The sequence below is a fragment of the Pundamilia nyererei genome, unplaced genomic scaffold, assembly GCF_000239375.1.
Source record: "Pundamilia nyererei isolate P.nyererei 1_Seehausen unplaced genomic scaffold, PunNye1.0 scaffold00305, whole genome shotgun sequence".
Lineage (NCBI taxonomy): Eukaryota > Metazoa > Chordata > Actinopteri > Cichliformes > Cichlidae > Pundamilia > Pundamilia nyererei.
The window spans coordinates 139,564-155,330 of NW_005187706.1; the positions used below are offsets into that span (position 1 = coordinate 139,564).

Genomic DNA, 15,767 nt, shown 5'->3' on the forward strand with positions numbered 1-15,767 from the left:
TCACTTTTAGGGGAAATTCTAAGAAAACGTCATGACTCTGAGAATTTTCTTAGAATTTGGCCGCTAGGAGCCACTTTTTGCACAAAGATTCTTTAGGGATACGGGCCCTGTACTCTTACAATGCAGCATGAATGTGTGATTACACACCAGTTTCCTGGTGCCACAAACACACAGCTGTCATTGTTTACCAATCTGTGTGGAAATGTGAGTAAAAGCCTGAAAAAAGTACAAATTGTTCGGCGGCAGTTCAGTTCATATAAACATACTGAGGAAAACAATATGCAAAGCCACGCCCAGCTGTGCGGGACAGAGGCAATGCTAAGGTACCACACTCTGTTTGGAGTCAAAGACATCTCCTGGTTTAACAAATGAATTCAAAGTCCTTGCAAAGCAGTGAAAATATGTCATCTTTTTTGGGATTCACGGTCCGTCTCACTTTCTTAGCCAAGAATCAGGCCAGCGAGCTGCCCAGCATGCATGCTGGCTGCCCCCCTCTGCCGGCGTGGAGCCTCCTGTGACTGAACTGGATCATTAAAGTCATTTAAAAAAGAAAAAGAAGCAACGTCGACTGATAACTGGACTAAATGCAAATGTTATAAAAATTCCAACGCATCAGCAGGTGTAGTGATCGAACACTCACGTTGGCAGAGTTTCGAAGCTTGCTCCAACACTGTTCCCCAGCGACAACAGATGCTCTGCTCCGTCTGTGGCCCCACCACAGTCACGTCCTCCGTCCACTCTGCTGCACTGGCTCACTGACAGCTTGTGGTCTTCAGACAGCTCGTGGAAATGCTCGTCCACATTCGTGACAAGTTTGGGACCCATCTTAAAGGAATCAGCCTGCCAGCAGAGGACACGCAGCAAAAGATGTAGTCATGCATGTGTTACACGTATGACACAAGACCAAAAACACAACACGCACAGCTTCACACTTCACTTCTTTTAGTAAACAAAGAAAAATTCAATCTTTGCAAAAAACATTTTACCAGCGTATTAGTGTGTGCAGAGCGAGTGATGAAAGGAAGACACGGGTACTTTCTCCAGTCAGTTGTACTCGTACAGTTGTGAAAGTAATCCGAGTAATATTCTGTACTCCTGTGAAACTGCAGGAACACTTACCCCACAGTACTCCAGCAGCTTGATGATCTCCTCTTCATACCGTGAATTAATTGCATATTGCTTCTCCAGCTGTGTCCAGTTCACTGCTTTACTCAGCACACCCTGCACACACACACACACACACACACACACACACACTTTTCAGTCATTAACTGTTCCTCCTGCTCAAGAAATGATCAAAATGCAGATAAACATACAACTTTAACCCCTGGAAGGTCCTAGAAAAATGCACACACTATCGGGCTTAGAGCCACAAATCGACCACGCCCAAAGAAGTGCTATAAAAATGTCTATATTAATATTTTATTCCACTTTAAAGTCTTCACCACAAATAAACTCCTGAAAGATCAATAAATGTCAGCTCAGCCAGACTCCGTATCAACAGTCTTATCTGATTTTGATAAACTGAAACAATCTGACTCCCAGTTTCAGCTGCACTCAGACTCTGAACCATGAATTTAACACAAGTATTGGATCAGTAACAGCAGCTTTGCAGGCAGAAACAGTATGAAAGCAATAAGAAGTGAATGTGTCCTTATAGATGTACAGCAGGTAGAACTGCTCCTGACCGTGGTGAACACACTGGAGGCTGTGGACCAGGACAAACAGGGAATTAGAGGGATGGGTTTGGGCCAGTTGGTCACTGCCAGGGACGCCATCTGGACACAAAGACACACAAGTGACACACTTTAGAGAGATAACACTGGGCTTGCAAGTTTCTTTCCCCAAATGAAACCAAGATGCTGCTCTGTCCCACTTTACGAACTCGGAGGCTTGTTCTGTTGAAGTGGAAGCTTCCCCACCCCCAACATGAGCCCATTGGGTGGGGGACGTACTCTTTAACTTAAACTTAGATTCTCTCTCAAAGGTTCTATTAGGAAATGTAACAAAACCTGGAAATCATGTCTCTTACTGGTGGACACCATCACTTTACTTCCTGAGACTGAAGTGAACTGAGCGAGGCTACATCATAAGTTTGGTGTTTTTTTATTGGATCTTATTTTTCCTTTTGTTTAGTTTGCTCCTTCTTGTTGTGCTTGTTGTGTGTATGGGTGTTGAGACTGGATCTCTGCGGCGTCTTGTCTCGTGTGGACCTGGTAGGGGGAGAATTCGGATGGGGGTTTGCTGTTGCTAACTTTGTATGTCGTGGCTGAAATCAATAAAACAAAGTTGGAATAAGATGCTGCTCTCTCGTATAACAAGATCGACAACTAAACATTTAGTGGTAAAATGTTATTTGACAAGTTTCTTTGACTCACATATCCTCCCATAGAGATGCCCGTCATTCCCAGGGGCCAGTATCCTTCTCTCTCCAGCCAGCGAAGCAGGACTGTTGATTCCAGGATCAAAGCCCCGCCCATCACAAACAGGTCCGACACATTTTTTAGACTGGATCGTCTAAAACACTCAAATGATATCTATATTCAATTTACGATACGTTCATTTGACCTTTGAGAAAAATCGAGCCGTGAAGTCTGTTTCTAACAACATCCAACAGCTCAGTGCGTCTCACACAGTCTGGCTTTGTCAAATGAATCCGTTTAGAAACAAACGATGCTTGAAAACGACAGCCTTGCATTTAAAATGTAAATAAAGCCAACAGGTGTTTGAATCAGCCCATAAGTCTGATTTGGAAACATCGAGGACGTTTCTGCCTCTTTTCTCCTTCTTGTTGCAAACATGAAAACTAAATGAGAATCTTTGTCACAAAGTTAAAAATCACTTTTTTTAAATCGACTAAATTTTCCAAACCAACAACCAAACTGGTTTTAATCGATCAAGTCAACTTACAGTTGGTCTCTGGGTTTTCGATAACCATGTGAAGCATCAGTCAAGGAACGTTCGGAGCAGACATTAAATAAAAACAACAACATGACACAGCTGTCTTCTAATCAGGTCACTGGATCGATTCCCAGCTCCTCTGGTCTACAAGTGTCCTCGGGCAGGATCGTGAATCGATGCATCCAAGTGCGTCTGTAACAGAAGTGCTCTATGAATGTGTGTCTGAACAGGTGGCTGGTAGTGCACTCTGTTTACAAACAGGAACTTTCCACAGCATGTTCGTCATGTGCTTGTTTCAGCATCGTACTGGTTTGTACACTCGCTGACTGAGTTTCCATGTTTGTCGTGAGTTACTTTGAAAGAAAGTTAACAACAAACGATGTTGTTGTTGAAGACAACAGAAGGATATAATAAGGGTTCTCCAGAAGTAATGACGCCATTCCTGCCTCTTTGATCATGGGCCGAGCCATCAGGGTCCGCCGACGCCAGAAAAACTACAGGTCATAGAAACACAAGGACAGAAACAGCATTCCAAAGGTCATCATCACAGCTCCTGGATCCTACAGATTGTTGGGGTCAGTTTCCAGAGATAACCACACACTTTGACACCATTTATTTATTAAATCTTCTCGTCTGACGCGTTTCTCTGCTTCACAGTAAATCTGGACCTTGAACCAAGTCTGCTGCTCAACTTCTGAGGATTTCTTGCAGTAATGTCAAAAACACAGCACAAGTCTTAGGTCTGAGGAATCATCTGGTCCCTAACAGCTTCTATAATTATGCAAATATGACCTCAAATGAACAACAGCACTAAACATACGACTCTTATAAGTCAGAGGACTGGAGTTGATCTGGGGTCTGGACTGTGACGGGTCATTTCAGCTCGTCTGTTACAGACTTGCTTCTGTGGATGGGATCATTGTTCTGCTGCATGAGCCAGCTGTGGTCAGCTGCTGGACACACAGCCTCACATTTCAGTTAATGTTGTGGTATACAGAGGAGTGGGTGGTCCCGGGGTCTGTGTATCGATGCAGACACAGATCATCCCCTCCACCTTTGTGCTCACTGTAATCGGTGGAGGCAGGTGGCTGCTGGGTCTTTCCTCCTTGGTGTTAATCGACACCTTAATGCTCCAGACTAACAAACTGCTAAAGCCTACGTAGTTTTTCACCCACTCAATGATAAAATGCCACGTGAGGTTTGGATCACCTCGTTTTAGAACCACGGGGGCTCACTACGACATAAGCTGGGTTTCTTTGTGTCAGCTGACACAAGGCGTCCTTCCTCTGTGTGCATTCACATGAAGGGAGTTTGACCCCTTGGATCCAGTGAGCGCTGCCTGCTGTGACATTATCAAAGCACACGGGATAGAGAACTGTAAACAACACGAACATATGTAACAGTGCTGCTGCAAATAAAGACATGTGAGTCGGTCTTGCTGCAGAAAATATTAATTTTGTGATTTGATGATCACGAGCTCACGTCATATAAATTCTTTCTTTCACTGCTCGGTGCACTCTGAGAGCTGCTGAACATCAGAGCACATTGAAACGTTACAGGTTACTCTGTGTTTGGGACTCTGTCCTATAGCCTGATAATGGATGATATACTTGGTGATAAAAAGCTACTTTCTTTATATCCATGTGCTTTGTTTTGCATGATTGTGGGAGGGAAGTGAACACTGCTCGTTGTTATTTCAAAGGAAAACAAGATTGTCAGTGGCCTTTACTCCAGGGGTGTCAACATACGGCCCACTTTGATCTGAGATGGTCTGGACCAGTCAAACTCCGCTTCTGTCAGTGTAAAGAAGTTACAACTACAACTGTTTTTCTACTTGATAAAGAAAAAGCTGCTGTGGCAAAGACAGAAATCCATCAGCACAACTCTGGACTTACATCATTTGATTTTTTTGGTTTGGTATTGTAAGTATTTGTTTCAGCATTATGAGTTCTGTGGCGGCTGCCTGGGAGCACATTCATATTAAAATAAAGGTAAGAGTCTTACATGGTCTCCAGTCCCAGCTAAGTGGATACATACTGGTCTGTTCTTCTGCCATCTCTTAGGAACTATGAACTGGAACCTGGAACAACACAAACGATGAGAGCCGCAGGTCTCCAGGCAGCATTCAAACAGCATAAGTAAATCCTCTTCAAACATTTTCAGCACAAACACAGCTTACATTTCAGCCCTAACGACTCATGTGGCTAGCTCCAAATTCAGCAAATACAACCTCAGATGGAGCAGAACATGGCACATTAAACTATATCATTAATTAGGGCGGGGCCATATCACACCGTTCACGGTAATACCGGTGTAATGTTGGGCAACGATAAGAAAATGAAATATGGCGATAGAATATGGGTAAAATGCGCAGGCGCAGTGCCTTTGTTTACATTCCCACATGGCGGCGACGGAGAACGAGAAGAGCGAAAGTGGATCGTTGAATGAAACGATGAATCTGAACTGGTTTGTAAAAATGCTGCAGCTTCACTGGTGTGGAACTGGTTTAGCTTTCGTCCGTCAGATACACAACAAAGCACTATTTTTGGTAGAGCATGCTAGCGGGCCGTCGTTATTACCGTGTTGTTTGGAAAATACGGCGCACTTAAAATCAATCCTTTGATTTTTCTGAAAGTCGACAGAGCCCCTTATAATCCCGTGTGCCTTATGTATGAACTCTGGTTGTGTTACTGACCTCGAAACGATTTTATGTGCACGGCGCTCGAAAATCTTTCAGATGTTTCAGTACAACTTTGCTGAGCTACGAAGCCGCACCGCTCGATGGATTGTCGGAGCGTACGGCTGTCGTAGGCGGAGCCTCGCGGAGTGATACGTACTGTGCTTCAACATAATGTTACCGTACTGTGTGTGTATGACCTCTTTTTAAGTTTTGTGGATGTTATACATGGTTATGCTGAGGATACGTCGGCCAGTTTCCACTGGAAACGCCTTTTGGTTAAACTGGCAGCACGGATTTGCGTTTGCACTGTTAAAGTTTATATAACTTTAATGCACTTAAAAAAAGCTGCTTGTTTAAGTGAAAATACATTGATGGGTTGTTTTTATTTTGCACTAATAAAGTTGTAAAGTATTTTGTCTCGTGTCAATTATATCGTTATGGCAAGTTTTCAAATGTATATCGTGATAAATATTTTGGTCATATCGCCCTGCTCTATCTTTAATTGTTTAATAGAAATTAAGCCAAATTGCAGAAACACTCTTATTGTTTGTATAAGACTTAAGAACATTTAAAACACCAGTGCTAGTCAAAAGTTGCTACTTAAACTTAAAGCACAATGCAAACGTTCCTCTGTCAGGCCTCCTCTGTGGTTTGTTGGAAGTGAAGGTCTAGTATTGGAGGGTCTGGGCATCCATGCTGTTCAGGCAGTTATGAAGAGCAGCTGTTGCATTAATGACAATGCAGCAGCTTCTTGGTGTGAATCGAAGTGCACTCTGAAAACGACGCCTCCAAACGTGCTCCACTAGACCCCTAGTGTGCATATGGCTGTAGCACCTTTGCTCAGGTGTAATTCAGGTGTGGTGTAAACAAAAACTTTGAGCACGCCCACTGTCACCAAGCAACAATAATGATCATCTCCTCTTCCAAACACAGTGATGACTTAAAATCCAGGAATCATGAGTGACACCTTTCAAACATGAAACAATATTTGAAAACTGTAACTGGGGAGTGCATACACCCTGGACATTAATGGAAAACCAGTTCTTGGGATTCCTGTATTGCTCAGCATCTGGGATGGAGCGACGTTTTGTGGTTCCACTGATGCAGCCGATGACTCCTGGAAAGTTCCCAAATTCATAGAACTTGTAATTAACTCAGGTTTCAGCATCTGGGAAGTTTATGTACTGTCTTCTCAATCCACAAATGGTCCTGCACACAGTGAACAACACTGTTGGTTCACCGAGCCCACATAAACCCCCAGCTTCTCTGTGGAAGCTGCCAAAAGACATAAAGTTAAGAGCACCTGCAGACTTACTGGACTTACTGGGTGAAAGACTGGGTTCCAAAATGAAGTGATCTCCACATCATTTACTTTATGCATTCGAAACGAGCTCGAAAACTGATGTCATCAAAAAGCTTCAGTGGATGACTTCTGTCAGCAATTTGTCTAGCAGACGGTTTTCATTGATCATCTCTGAGATTCTCCAAGTAACCCATGTTATTCACCAAACAACATGAACTCTGAAGTTAAACCTGCCTGCTGGGACGTTCTATTTAAACTTCAGTTTATGCCTGGACTAGCTCTGATCTCCCTCCAGTAAACAAGCGTAGTTTAGTCAGGAATAGGCTTAGTCTGGCACTGTTTATACCGTGACTGAGGAAGCAGATTTCTGTTAGTCTGCATTGGCTGTTTAAATCTAGGACTAGCTTTAATCTCGGTCTGGGAACCCGCCCCTATAGAGCGCCTCAAGTGCTCAGGTAGAGTAGATAAGCACTAGATAAGAACCAGTCCATTTACGGCTGCTATAAACAAGAATGGGTCGCTCTCAGGAGCTCAGTGACTTCCACCAAAGCACCGTGACAGGATGTCACCTGTGCAACGAGTCGCTGCCATAGATTTCACAGTCAGCTGTTAGTGGTATTATAACAAAATGGAGGAGGATGGCTGGGTACCATTACACAGCAGGGTCAGCTTCAGCTGAATTTTTGTTAAATAAATAACGACGCTGTAACTTCTGCACATCTGAGGTTGTATTTACCTGATTTGAAAAATTGGTAAGAACAAGATGTTTTTAAGCATGTGCTGATATGCAAAACCTCAGACGTGACAGAGGCTGTATGTGTCACGAGTTCAAGAAGTTTGAGGGTAACAATGCTGGAGAAAAGAAGGAAAACTAAACCGAACATTATGTTGCGTCATTTTCTTGTTCCTGTTTTTGTCTCGTCTTTCTCTAGCTGGTCATTGCATGCGTCTGCCACCCTGAGCTTATTTTCCTGTAACTATAACAGAAAATATTCATTAAAAAAAAAGGTTATTCAATGAATGTTTCAAGTTTAAAACAATAACTGAATAACTTTATTTTAAAACCCCGTCTGTACGTTTTAAAGACCCTAAACCAGCATCCACTTGGCCCTCTGGACAAAGCACCGCATCAAACTCGGACACAACCCATTCTCCTGTCTATTCTCTGCCTCCTTTCATTGCAGTGGCAAACAGCACCTCTTGTACCTGGCCTTTACAGCCTCTTGTGGCAGGATCCCAGGAACCAAATGCTCCAGAGGAGAGATAAAGAAGCCCTCTTGGACATGACAGTCAGCAAGCTCCTCTGTCTGCACACAAACACACAAATAATAACTAATAATACAAAAACAAAACAGCACGAGAAGGAAAAGAGAGGAAATAAATGATGTACCTTGTTTATATAAACGGGATAGTCCTGAGGAACCAGAGACTTGCACTTCTCTCTGTCTCCAATTATCTTTCGAAACTCAAAGATTCTACAAAACAAACAGACGCATCAGTTTGCAGCTGAGGACGCGCTGATCTCATCCACGACCTGCTCACTGTAAGCTGGAGGTTACCACCTGATGAAGTGCGGGCGAAGGCAGCTCGACCACCACTAGCTCTAGGAAATCACATGATAGGGCGGGGCCGGGTTTCACAATGACCTCACCCTGGCTGATTGTGAGCCACACCCGTTTTCACGCCTTGGCTCGTGTGATTGGGTAGAGGATCAAGAGGGGGTCCATGACCCTCTTGGGGGGTCTCACTAATTTAGAAGATCATTTAGCCTAGAACAATATAAACTAATGATAAACCAACAATTATAGAAAAAAAGACACCTTCCTGCTCATCACTGACTGAAGAACCAACCCCAGCTGCCTTACATAAGACCGACACTGACTGATCCAGAGTTAACTTCAACTATCACTTCCTCCAAACCATCAAGTCTATTAGATTCAATTCTAAGCTGCCCAAATAAGTACTACCATTAATTAATGCTTCAGTCTTAAATATGATCAGTCTATGCCACCGATGGGCTACAAACCTTTAAGGTGGTAGTAATTAAACTGTGCATTACTCCTCCCAGCTCTCTTAGCTAATTATAGGCCAATCCTTCCTTTTAATTTCCAAAACTCTTGAAAGAGCAGCTGTGTGTCTGTAAAGCAGTTAACTGGTCATCAGCTACAGTACTGCAGAGAAACTCAGGGTTGTTCTTCAATGCGTGATGAGCAGGAAAATGCCCTAGCTGTGCAGAGGGCTGTTTGTACAGCAACAAACTTTTTCCAGGCTGAACGAAGATCTTCTAAATTACTAAGACACCATTTCTTCTCAAGCTTATGAGTCAGCTGCTTTACGATGTGTGTTTAAGACATAAGAGAGTCAAGTACTTGTGATTTGAGGTTTTGTTTTTGGGTCAGCATATCCAGAGTCGTACACAGTGAGGATGTAAGTCTATTAACGAGACGATCAACCTGTGTGGAGGGTTTGGGTACTGTGTGGTGCACAGTACTGAAGAGCATGACAGAGGAGGAATTATGTCCTTAAACTTAGTTATAACACTTTTCAAGACATACTGTCAGCTAATGTATTCCCAAATGCTGTGTAATCCATTATTGTAACTTTAAAGAATGATTTCATCTGACCTGAGTACTAAATCAGAAAAGTCTGAGTACAGGGTGGGTCATTTCTATGGATACAGCGTAACAACATGGGAATGGTTGGTGGTATTAAAGTCCTGTTTGTGGCACATTAGTATATGTGAGGGGGCAAACTCCTCAAGATGGGTGGTGACCATTTAGAAGTCGGCCATCTTGGATACAACTTTTGTTTCTTCAATAGGAAGAGGGTCATGTGACACATCACACTTATTGGTAATGTCACAAGAAAACCAATGGTGTGCTTGGTTTCAACGTAACTTTATTCTTTCATGAGTTATTTACAAGTTTCTCTTTGTTCACAGCCATTGACATGTCGAAGAGGTTAACACGTGAGGAGCGAAATCGTGTTGATATCTGGTGAACGCAGTAACCGGGTCATTGCAGCACATTTCAATGCAAGACACCCTACGAGACCACACATCTCCCATGCTACAGTCAGCAAACTGCTTGCTAAGTATCATGAAACTGGTTCAGTGTTGGATTTGCAAAAATGTAGACGCAAGAAAACTGTCACTAATGAAGAAACATCAGTGGCTGTCCTCGCTTCATTCAGCAAGAGCCCACAGCGTAGCACTCGCCACATGTCACTGGAGAGTGGCATTAGTCGAACATCCCTTCGGCGGATATTAGCTACTCACAAATGGCACCCTTACAAACTCCAGCTGCTGCAGCATCTCAGCGAGGATGACCCAGATCGGCCACAGAATTTGCAGAATGGGCAAAACAAAAACTGGAACAGGACCCTCAGTTCACGCAGAAGATTTTGTTCAGCGATGAAGCAAACTTTTATGTGAATAGTGTTAACAAACAAAACCAGCGCTATTGGTCTGACACTAACCCACATTGGATGGATCCCTCCAAGACTGTTGGACCAACAAAAGTGATGGTTTGGTGTGGTATATGGGGGACAACGATAGTGGGTCCATTCTTCATCAATGGAAACCTCAAGGCTGCTGGATATTTGAAATTGCTACATGATGATGTGTTTCCCTCTTTATGCACTGAAGCTGGCACGTCCCCTGAGTTTATCCAGCAGGATGGTGCACCACCACATTATGGGTGCAGGCCCGAGCATTCCTAGATGAACAGTTTCCTGGAAAGTGGATTGGTCATCGTGGGCCAGTTGAATGGCCCACAAGGTCTCCTGATCTGACCCCCTTAGACTTTTATCTTTGGGGTCATCTGAAGGCAATTGTCTATGGTGTGAAGATACGAGATGTGCAGCAGCTGAAACTACGGATACTGGATGCCTGTGCTGGCATTTCTCCTGTGGTGTTGCTATCAGTGTGTGAAGAGTGGGAGAAGAGGGTTGCATTGACAATCCAACACAATGGGCAGCACATTGAACACATTTTATAAATGGTCAGAAACTTGTAAATAACTCATGAAAGAATAAAGTTACGTTGAAACCAAGCACACCATTGTTGTTCTTGTGACATTACCAATAAGTTTGATGTGTCACATGACCCTCTTCCTATTGGAAAAAAAGTTGTATCCAAGATGGCCGACTTCTAAATGGCCACCATGGTCACCGCCCATCTTGAGGAGTTTGCCCCCTCACATATACTAATGTGCCACAAACAGGACTTTAGTATCACCAACCATTCCCATGTTATTACGGTGGATCCATAGAAATGGCCCACCCTGTAGAGTAAAGTGGGCATCTACAATTCCACCCCTCAGGCAGGAGGCTCCGGTCCATTCGCACCAGAACCTCTCGCCATAAGAACAGTTTCTTCCCCTCTGCTGTTGGACTCATGAACAATAACCGTACGACTGTTCCCACCACTAACACATGACCACGCTGTGTTCACTGCATCATTCCATGTTTGGCACTGATCACCACCTGCACTTATGTATATATCTATCTACTTAGCACTTAATTTTTATGTTTATTTAAGCGTTATCTGACAGTATGTTTGCACTGAAGCACCGCAGCAATTTCCTAATGTTGTAAACCTGCTCAACATTTGGCAATAAAACCCTTTCTGATTTTGATATCACAAAGAATCAACTTTTCTTCTGTGGTTGGCTTCACTGTGTGGTTGAATTTAGCACAACTGCAGTACTCCCCGACAGGACACTTGCGCTGCACTTGCTAAACGCAGGCGGGAAACCGTTATTGTTTGGTGCACGTACAGAAAACATTGGGTTTCAGAGCGCAGTGCATGCCCCGTGCTATGTGAAAGGGCCATGACAAAATGCTTCATACCTCTTGAGGTCTTCAGGCTTCCCCCATCCCCCAATAAAGAGTTTGGTGAGGAGTAGCCTTCGGTAGAATACATCCAGTCGGCTCACACCCATGGACCAGCCCCTGGCATCTACAAAGAGAAGGACATGCTTTATTCTGAAAGTGCTTACTTCCTGTAGGATTGTTAAGAACAGAAAATAACAAAAAAAAGTCAGATGCTAATACATCTTTGTTTGACAACTGAGCAATATACCTCCCCCAAAAAAGGTTAAACGAGTCGCTCGACGAGCACTGATTCCTTTGAGTCAGTCGTGTTCTGTCAGGACAAGCAAGGCAGGAAGTGCTTGAATGTCCAATGTAAAAATGAGGATACATGAAGACAAAGGAAATTTCAAATCTCACAGGAAACAGTAGTTTGCATCTGTTTTAAAAGCGTGTCTTTCTCACAGTGATAACGGCTGGAGCCCAGTAAGCTCAGAGGCCAGCAGTGTTTTTCTGGTGGTTTGTGCATGTACATTATGGATAAACCACTGGTCTATGACAGTAAACTGATGGGAGAGCAACCTGCGAGACAAGCTGCCAATGGGTCTGCTTTCACTGTCCTGAGATCAGTTAGGACTAGTGCTTGGTATGGAAAAAAGCTAGCATTAGCAAGTAAATAAGCTTTAGCATCGTAATAGACAAGTTTCTGTTTGCTAACCACTTGGCCAACATGATGCTAAAGGGTGAAAAAGTTGCTAACTCCATTAGCTGACCATTATCGAACGTTGGGTCTAATGACACTGGAACACTGAACAGCTGCTTGAGCACCACTTACATAGCTGCTTTGCCAACACTCCTAATTCTGTTTTTTATTCCTATTTTAATGTCTCCTTGAATATACAGACAGCTAACCATGTCTGCTCAAACCTTTTAATTCAGGTTATTATATTGTTAATAATCATTTTTGAAAAATCAAGACTGATTTGGATATTTTCAGTGAAAAATACATTGAGGTTCAGACTCTGCCAGCATTTAATGGCTGAATGTTAACTTGTGAACAAATTCAACAAACAGTTGAGCATCCTGTATTTAACAACTCGCTCTGAAACACATTTCATCCCACTTAAGTCTTAAAATAACTTCAGCCTAGTCTTCACTCAAACATGTGCCAGTTCCCTAATGTGACAGACCTTTTCTCAATCAGTGTGACTGATTACAGCATGAATGACGACTGCAGGAAAACTGGCTGACATAAGCATTATCATCTACTGAGGCAGGGTTAGAAAGATGGAGACAAAACATTTTATTCTTAAAGTCTGTCCATATATATTGATGAGTGAATTAGTGTAAAAGCAGTTAAGTACAAAAAAAGCAAACCAGATATAACAAAATAGCAAACTGTGCACTTTGGCAGTGACTTTATGAATGAGGAAAGAGTGTCAGAGAGCTGGTTGAGGTGCAGCAGGAAGGGATAAGTCAGGAAGAAAATCTGCCAGCGAGCACGTTACGTTCACATAGTCTGTCAGCCACCACCTCACAGTTAACAGACTCATTTTTAGCCATCTTCCTGGAATAGGGCGCAGATCTCAGTCCAACAGAGTACATTTAAGATGTGACAGAACAGAGCTGCCGAGTAATCTGAAGGATGATGCAGATCTCCCATTACACTACTCTGATGAAACGTATCACATTTCTCTTCATAAAGTGATATTTCCCCGGTTGGTTGCATTGCCATTTGAAACTGAGCAGATATAAGAACATAAACAAATTTATATATTTCATGTGACTTCTCAACTCTAGCTCTTCTCGCGAGATTTGACAACACTGACATGAGCAGAGGTCGTCAGGGAGGTCTGGCGGCTGACTTGACCTAAAGCTTGATTAGTGCACATTTCTAACAGTGAGCCTTCAGAGGAAATACTTCCTCCACATACTCGGATCACGACGGCGCTTTAGTTTTATGACAGAAACAAATCAGAACAAAGCTGTCAGTGATGTGCGGTACAATGACGGGGTGACTCGTAATTTCCATTTCCATGCATAATCATCACCTTGTTACAGCATAAAACGCTATATCGTCTTCCACTGGTCGCTGTAGGTAGTAACTGTAGTAACAACAACACGCTGACAATATAACGCAGAGACCAGCTGCACCACGGACACCCGCACGCGCTTCAACTTGCTGCTAGCTGTAAGTTAGCAAACTTCGCCTTAGTCATTCATTAGCGAGTTTCAGACCATGCAAACACAGAGAGAAACAACAGCACTACCTCAGTCTGTACCCGAACGTATATCTCTGGCTTTGCTCGCACGGCTAGTTGAGGAAGGCAAATGTAGTAACTTCGTCAAGCTACTGGGAGGAATGGTCGCAATTTAAAGGAAAAAACGGTCGGAACTTCCGGTGTTCCAGATTAACCGGTTTTCACGTTATCTGGTGTTTGTTAACGGTACAACCTGTCAGAACAAGCTCCAAGTTTCAGATTCGCCACATTTTCAGACATTTTCGGAAGAAATTGAATTTTAAAAGACGCGTGTTTAGTTCAGAGTATCAAACATGACTTTTTAAAGATAGAAATATTTTTTTTAAATCTGTAAGATCATTATTATTATTATCGATAAAATGAAATAAAAAATAAGCGACTGTTCCCCGGACGACAACGGAATATTTTACAAGCCATTTTCATCAGCGGGTTAATTACTTTCTTGCCTTATTTCGTTTTTTGTGGCAGCAACAGACACGGCTGCCGGGTAGAAGCAGCATGCTGACTGGCCACACTTCCAGCTCCTCCCCTGGCTTAGGAGGGACGAATAACTGAATCCATCTTTTTTATTATAAATTTATTTTGCCCGAAAAGCCAGAATCTCAGGTTAAACCTCACAAAATTTCAACAACCACCAAACAGCTAAAACCGTAAATGCGAGCAGAAACACGGATTCTGCACAGAGACGTAAACAGCATCAGGATCAGTGAGAGGTCCCACAGCGGGCCCGCGCTTTGTGTTTGCGCCCTTTTTGCGCTGATTCTGAGCTGCAGGTTTTATCTCTCCAACCAAAATTCACCAAACCAGCAGCAAAAGAAGCAGCAAACTGCGCTTCGCATTTGATCAGCATCGTCATGAATTCACTCTGACTTTCGCTGTTTTGCTTCCACCACACTTCATGCACAGCTCTCTCTCTCTCTCTGTACTTCAAGAACAGTTTCCGTCTAAAAACCTGTTTTCTGCATTATTCGCTTGCTTGTTACGCACAAGTCTGCCGTTGTTTGCAGCGCTGTGGGCCGCTGTTTTTTTACTTTTACTTACTTCCGAAAAGAAAACCTCATTTCTGCTGTTCAATACTGAACAAATTTCAACTTTTTAAAATTATGCAAAATTGCAAAACACTCAGCTGTGTCTCTAATCAAACCTCTGTAACTTCAGCAGCATCAGCTAATGTTCATATGTTGATTAATAGTTTTCTTTCGTTTTTGATGTACTGCAGAATATTTTTATAAAATCCCAGAACAGGAAAATCACCTTCATGTTTTTCTGTGTTTTATCTTCAGCTACTTTGACACAAAGGCCTCTGCTGTGATGCTCACAGCTCTGATAAAGTCTGGCAAGTGTCAGCTTCCTTTTTATAGATATAAAAATGTGGAAATGTACTGATGCTGTAGCAGGAGACTACTGTACCCATAAGGCTTCACCCGAACGTGCTGAGTCCAGTAGTGATGGGATTTCCGGCTCTTTTTAGAGAACCGGCTCTTTCGGCTCCCAACCGGCTCTGCAGGTTGTTTTGTTGCTTTAATTCATTTATTATTAACAATAATATAAAATTATGCACAAAAGGAATTACTAATGTAAAAAAAAAGTATTTTTATTTATATATGTTTATATATAAATATATGTGGTGGCCCCTAGAGACAAAACACGTACAAACTTCAAAACACATTTCTAGCTTGAACTGAACTTCCAAAGCAGCCTTACTACATGCATTACTGACTATATAAATTTCTGTGTGGATAACACTGTACCTACCAGGACTGTACGGTGTTTCTCCAACAACAAACCTTGGATTACCCCAGAAATTAAA

At 42.8% G+C, this 15,767-nt stretch overlaps 1 protein-coding gene across 3 annotated transcripts in view; it reads right to left on the reverse strand.

Annotated features, from left to right (window-relative positions):
- Positions 1-14,116, reverse strand: part of abhd18 (abhydrolase domain containing 18) — a 19,111-nt gene extending 4,995 nt beyond the window's left edge. The window contains exons 1-11 of one of the 3 annotated variants that reach the window (XM_013915444.1): positions 13,967-14,115; positions 11,736-11,844; positions 8,275-8,359; positions 8,082-8,191; positions 4,906-4,981; positions 3,311-3,395; positions 2,911-2,938; positions 2,379-2,517; positions 1,689-1,778; positions 1,120-1,221; positions 641-840 (exon numbers count right to left, since the gene is read on the reverse strand). In XM_013915444.1, the coding sequence (XP_013770898.1) occupies positions 641-840; positions 1,120-1,221; positions 1,689-1,778; positions 2,379-2,517; positions 2,911-2,938; positions 3,311-3,395; positions 4,906-4,981; positions 8,082-8,191; positions 8,275-8,359; positions 11,736-11,827 (1,007 nt within the window). In that variant the 5' untranslated portion in view covers positions 11,828-11,844; positions 13,967-14,115. Of the gene's footprint in view, positions 1-640; positions 841-1,119; positions 1,222-1,688; positions 1,779-2,378; positions 2,518-2,910; positions 2,939-3,310; positions 3,396-4,905; positions 4,982-8,081; positions 8,192-8,274; positions 8,360-11,735; positions 11,845-13,966 lie in introns of all 3 variants that reach the window. The other 2 variants (XM_005751275.1, XM_013915445.1) reach the window with 2 other exon arrangements.
- Positions 14,117-15,767: the final 1,651 nt, after the last annotated feature.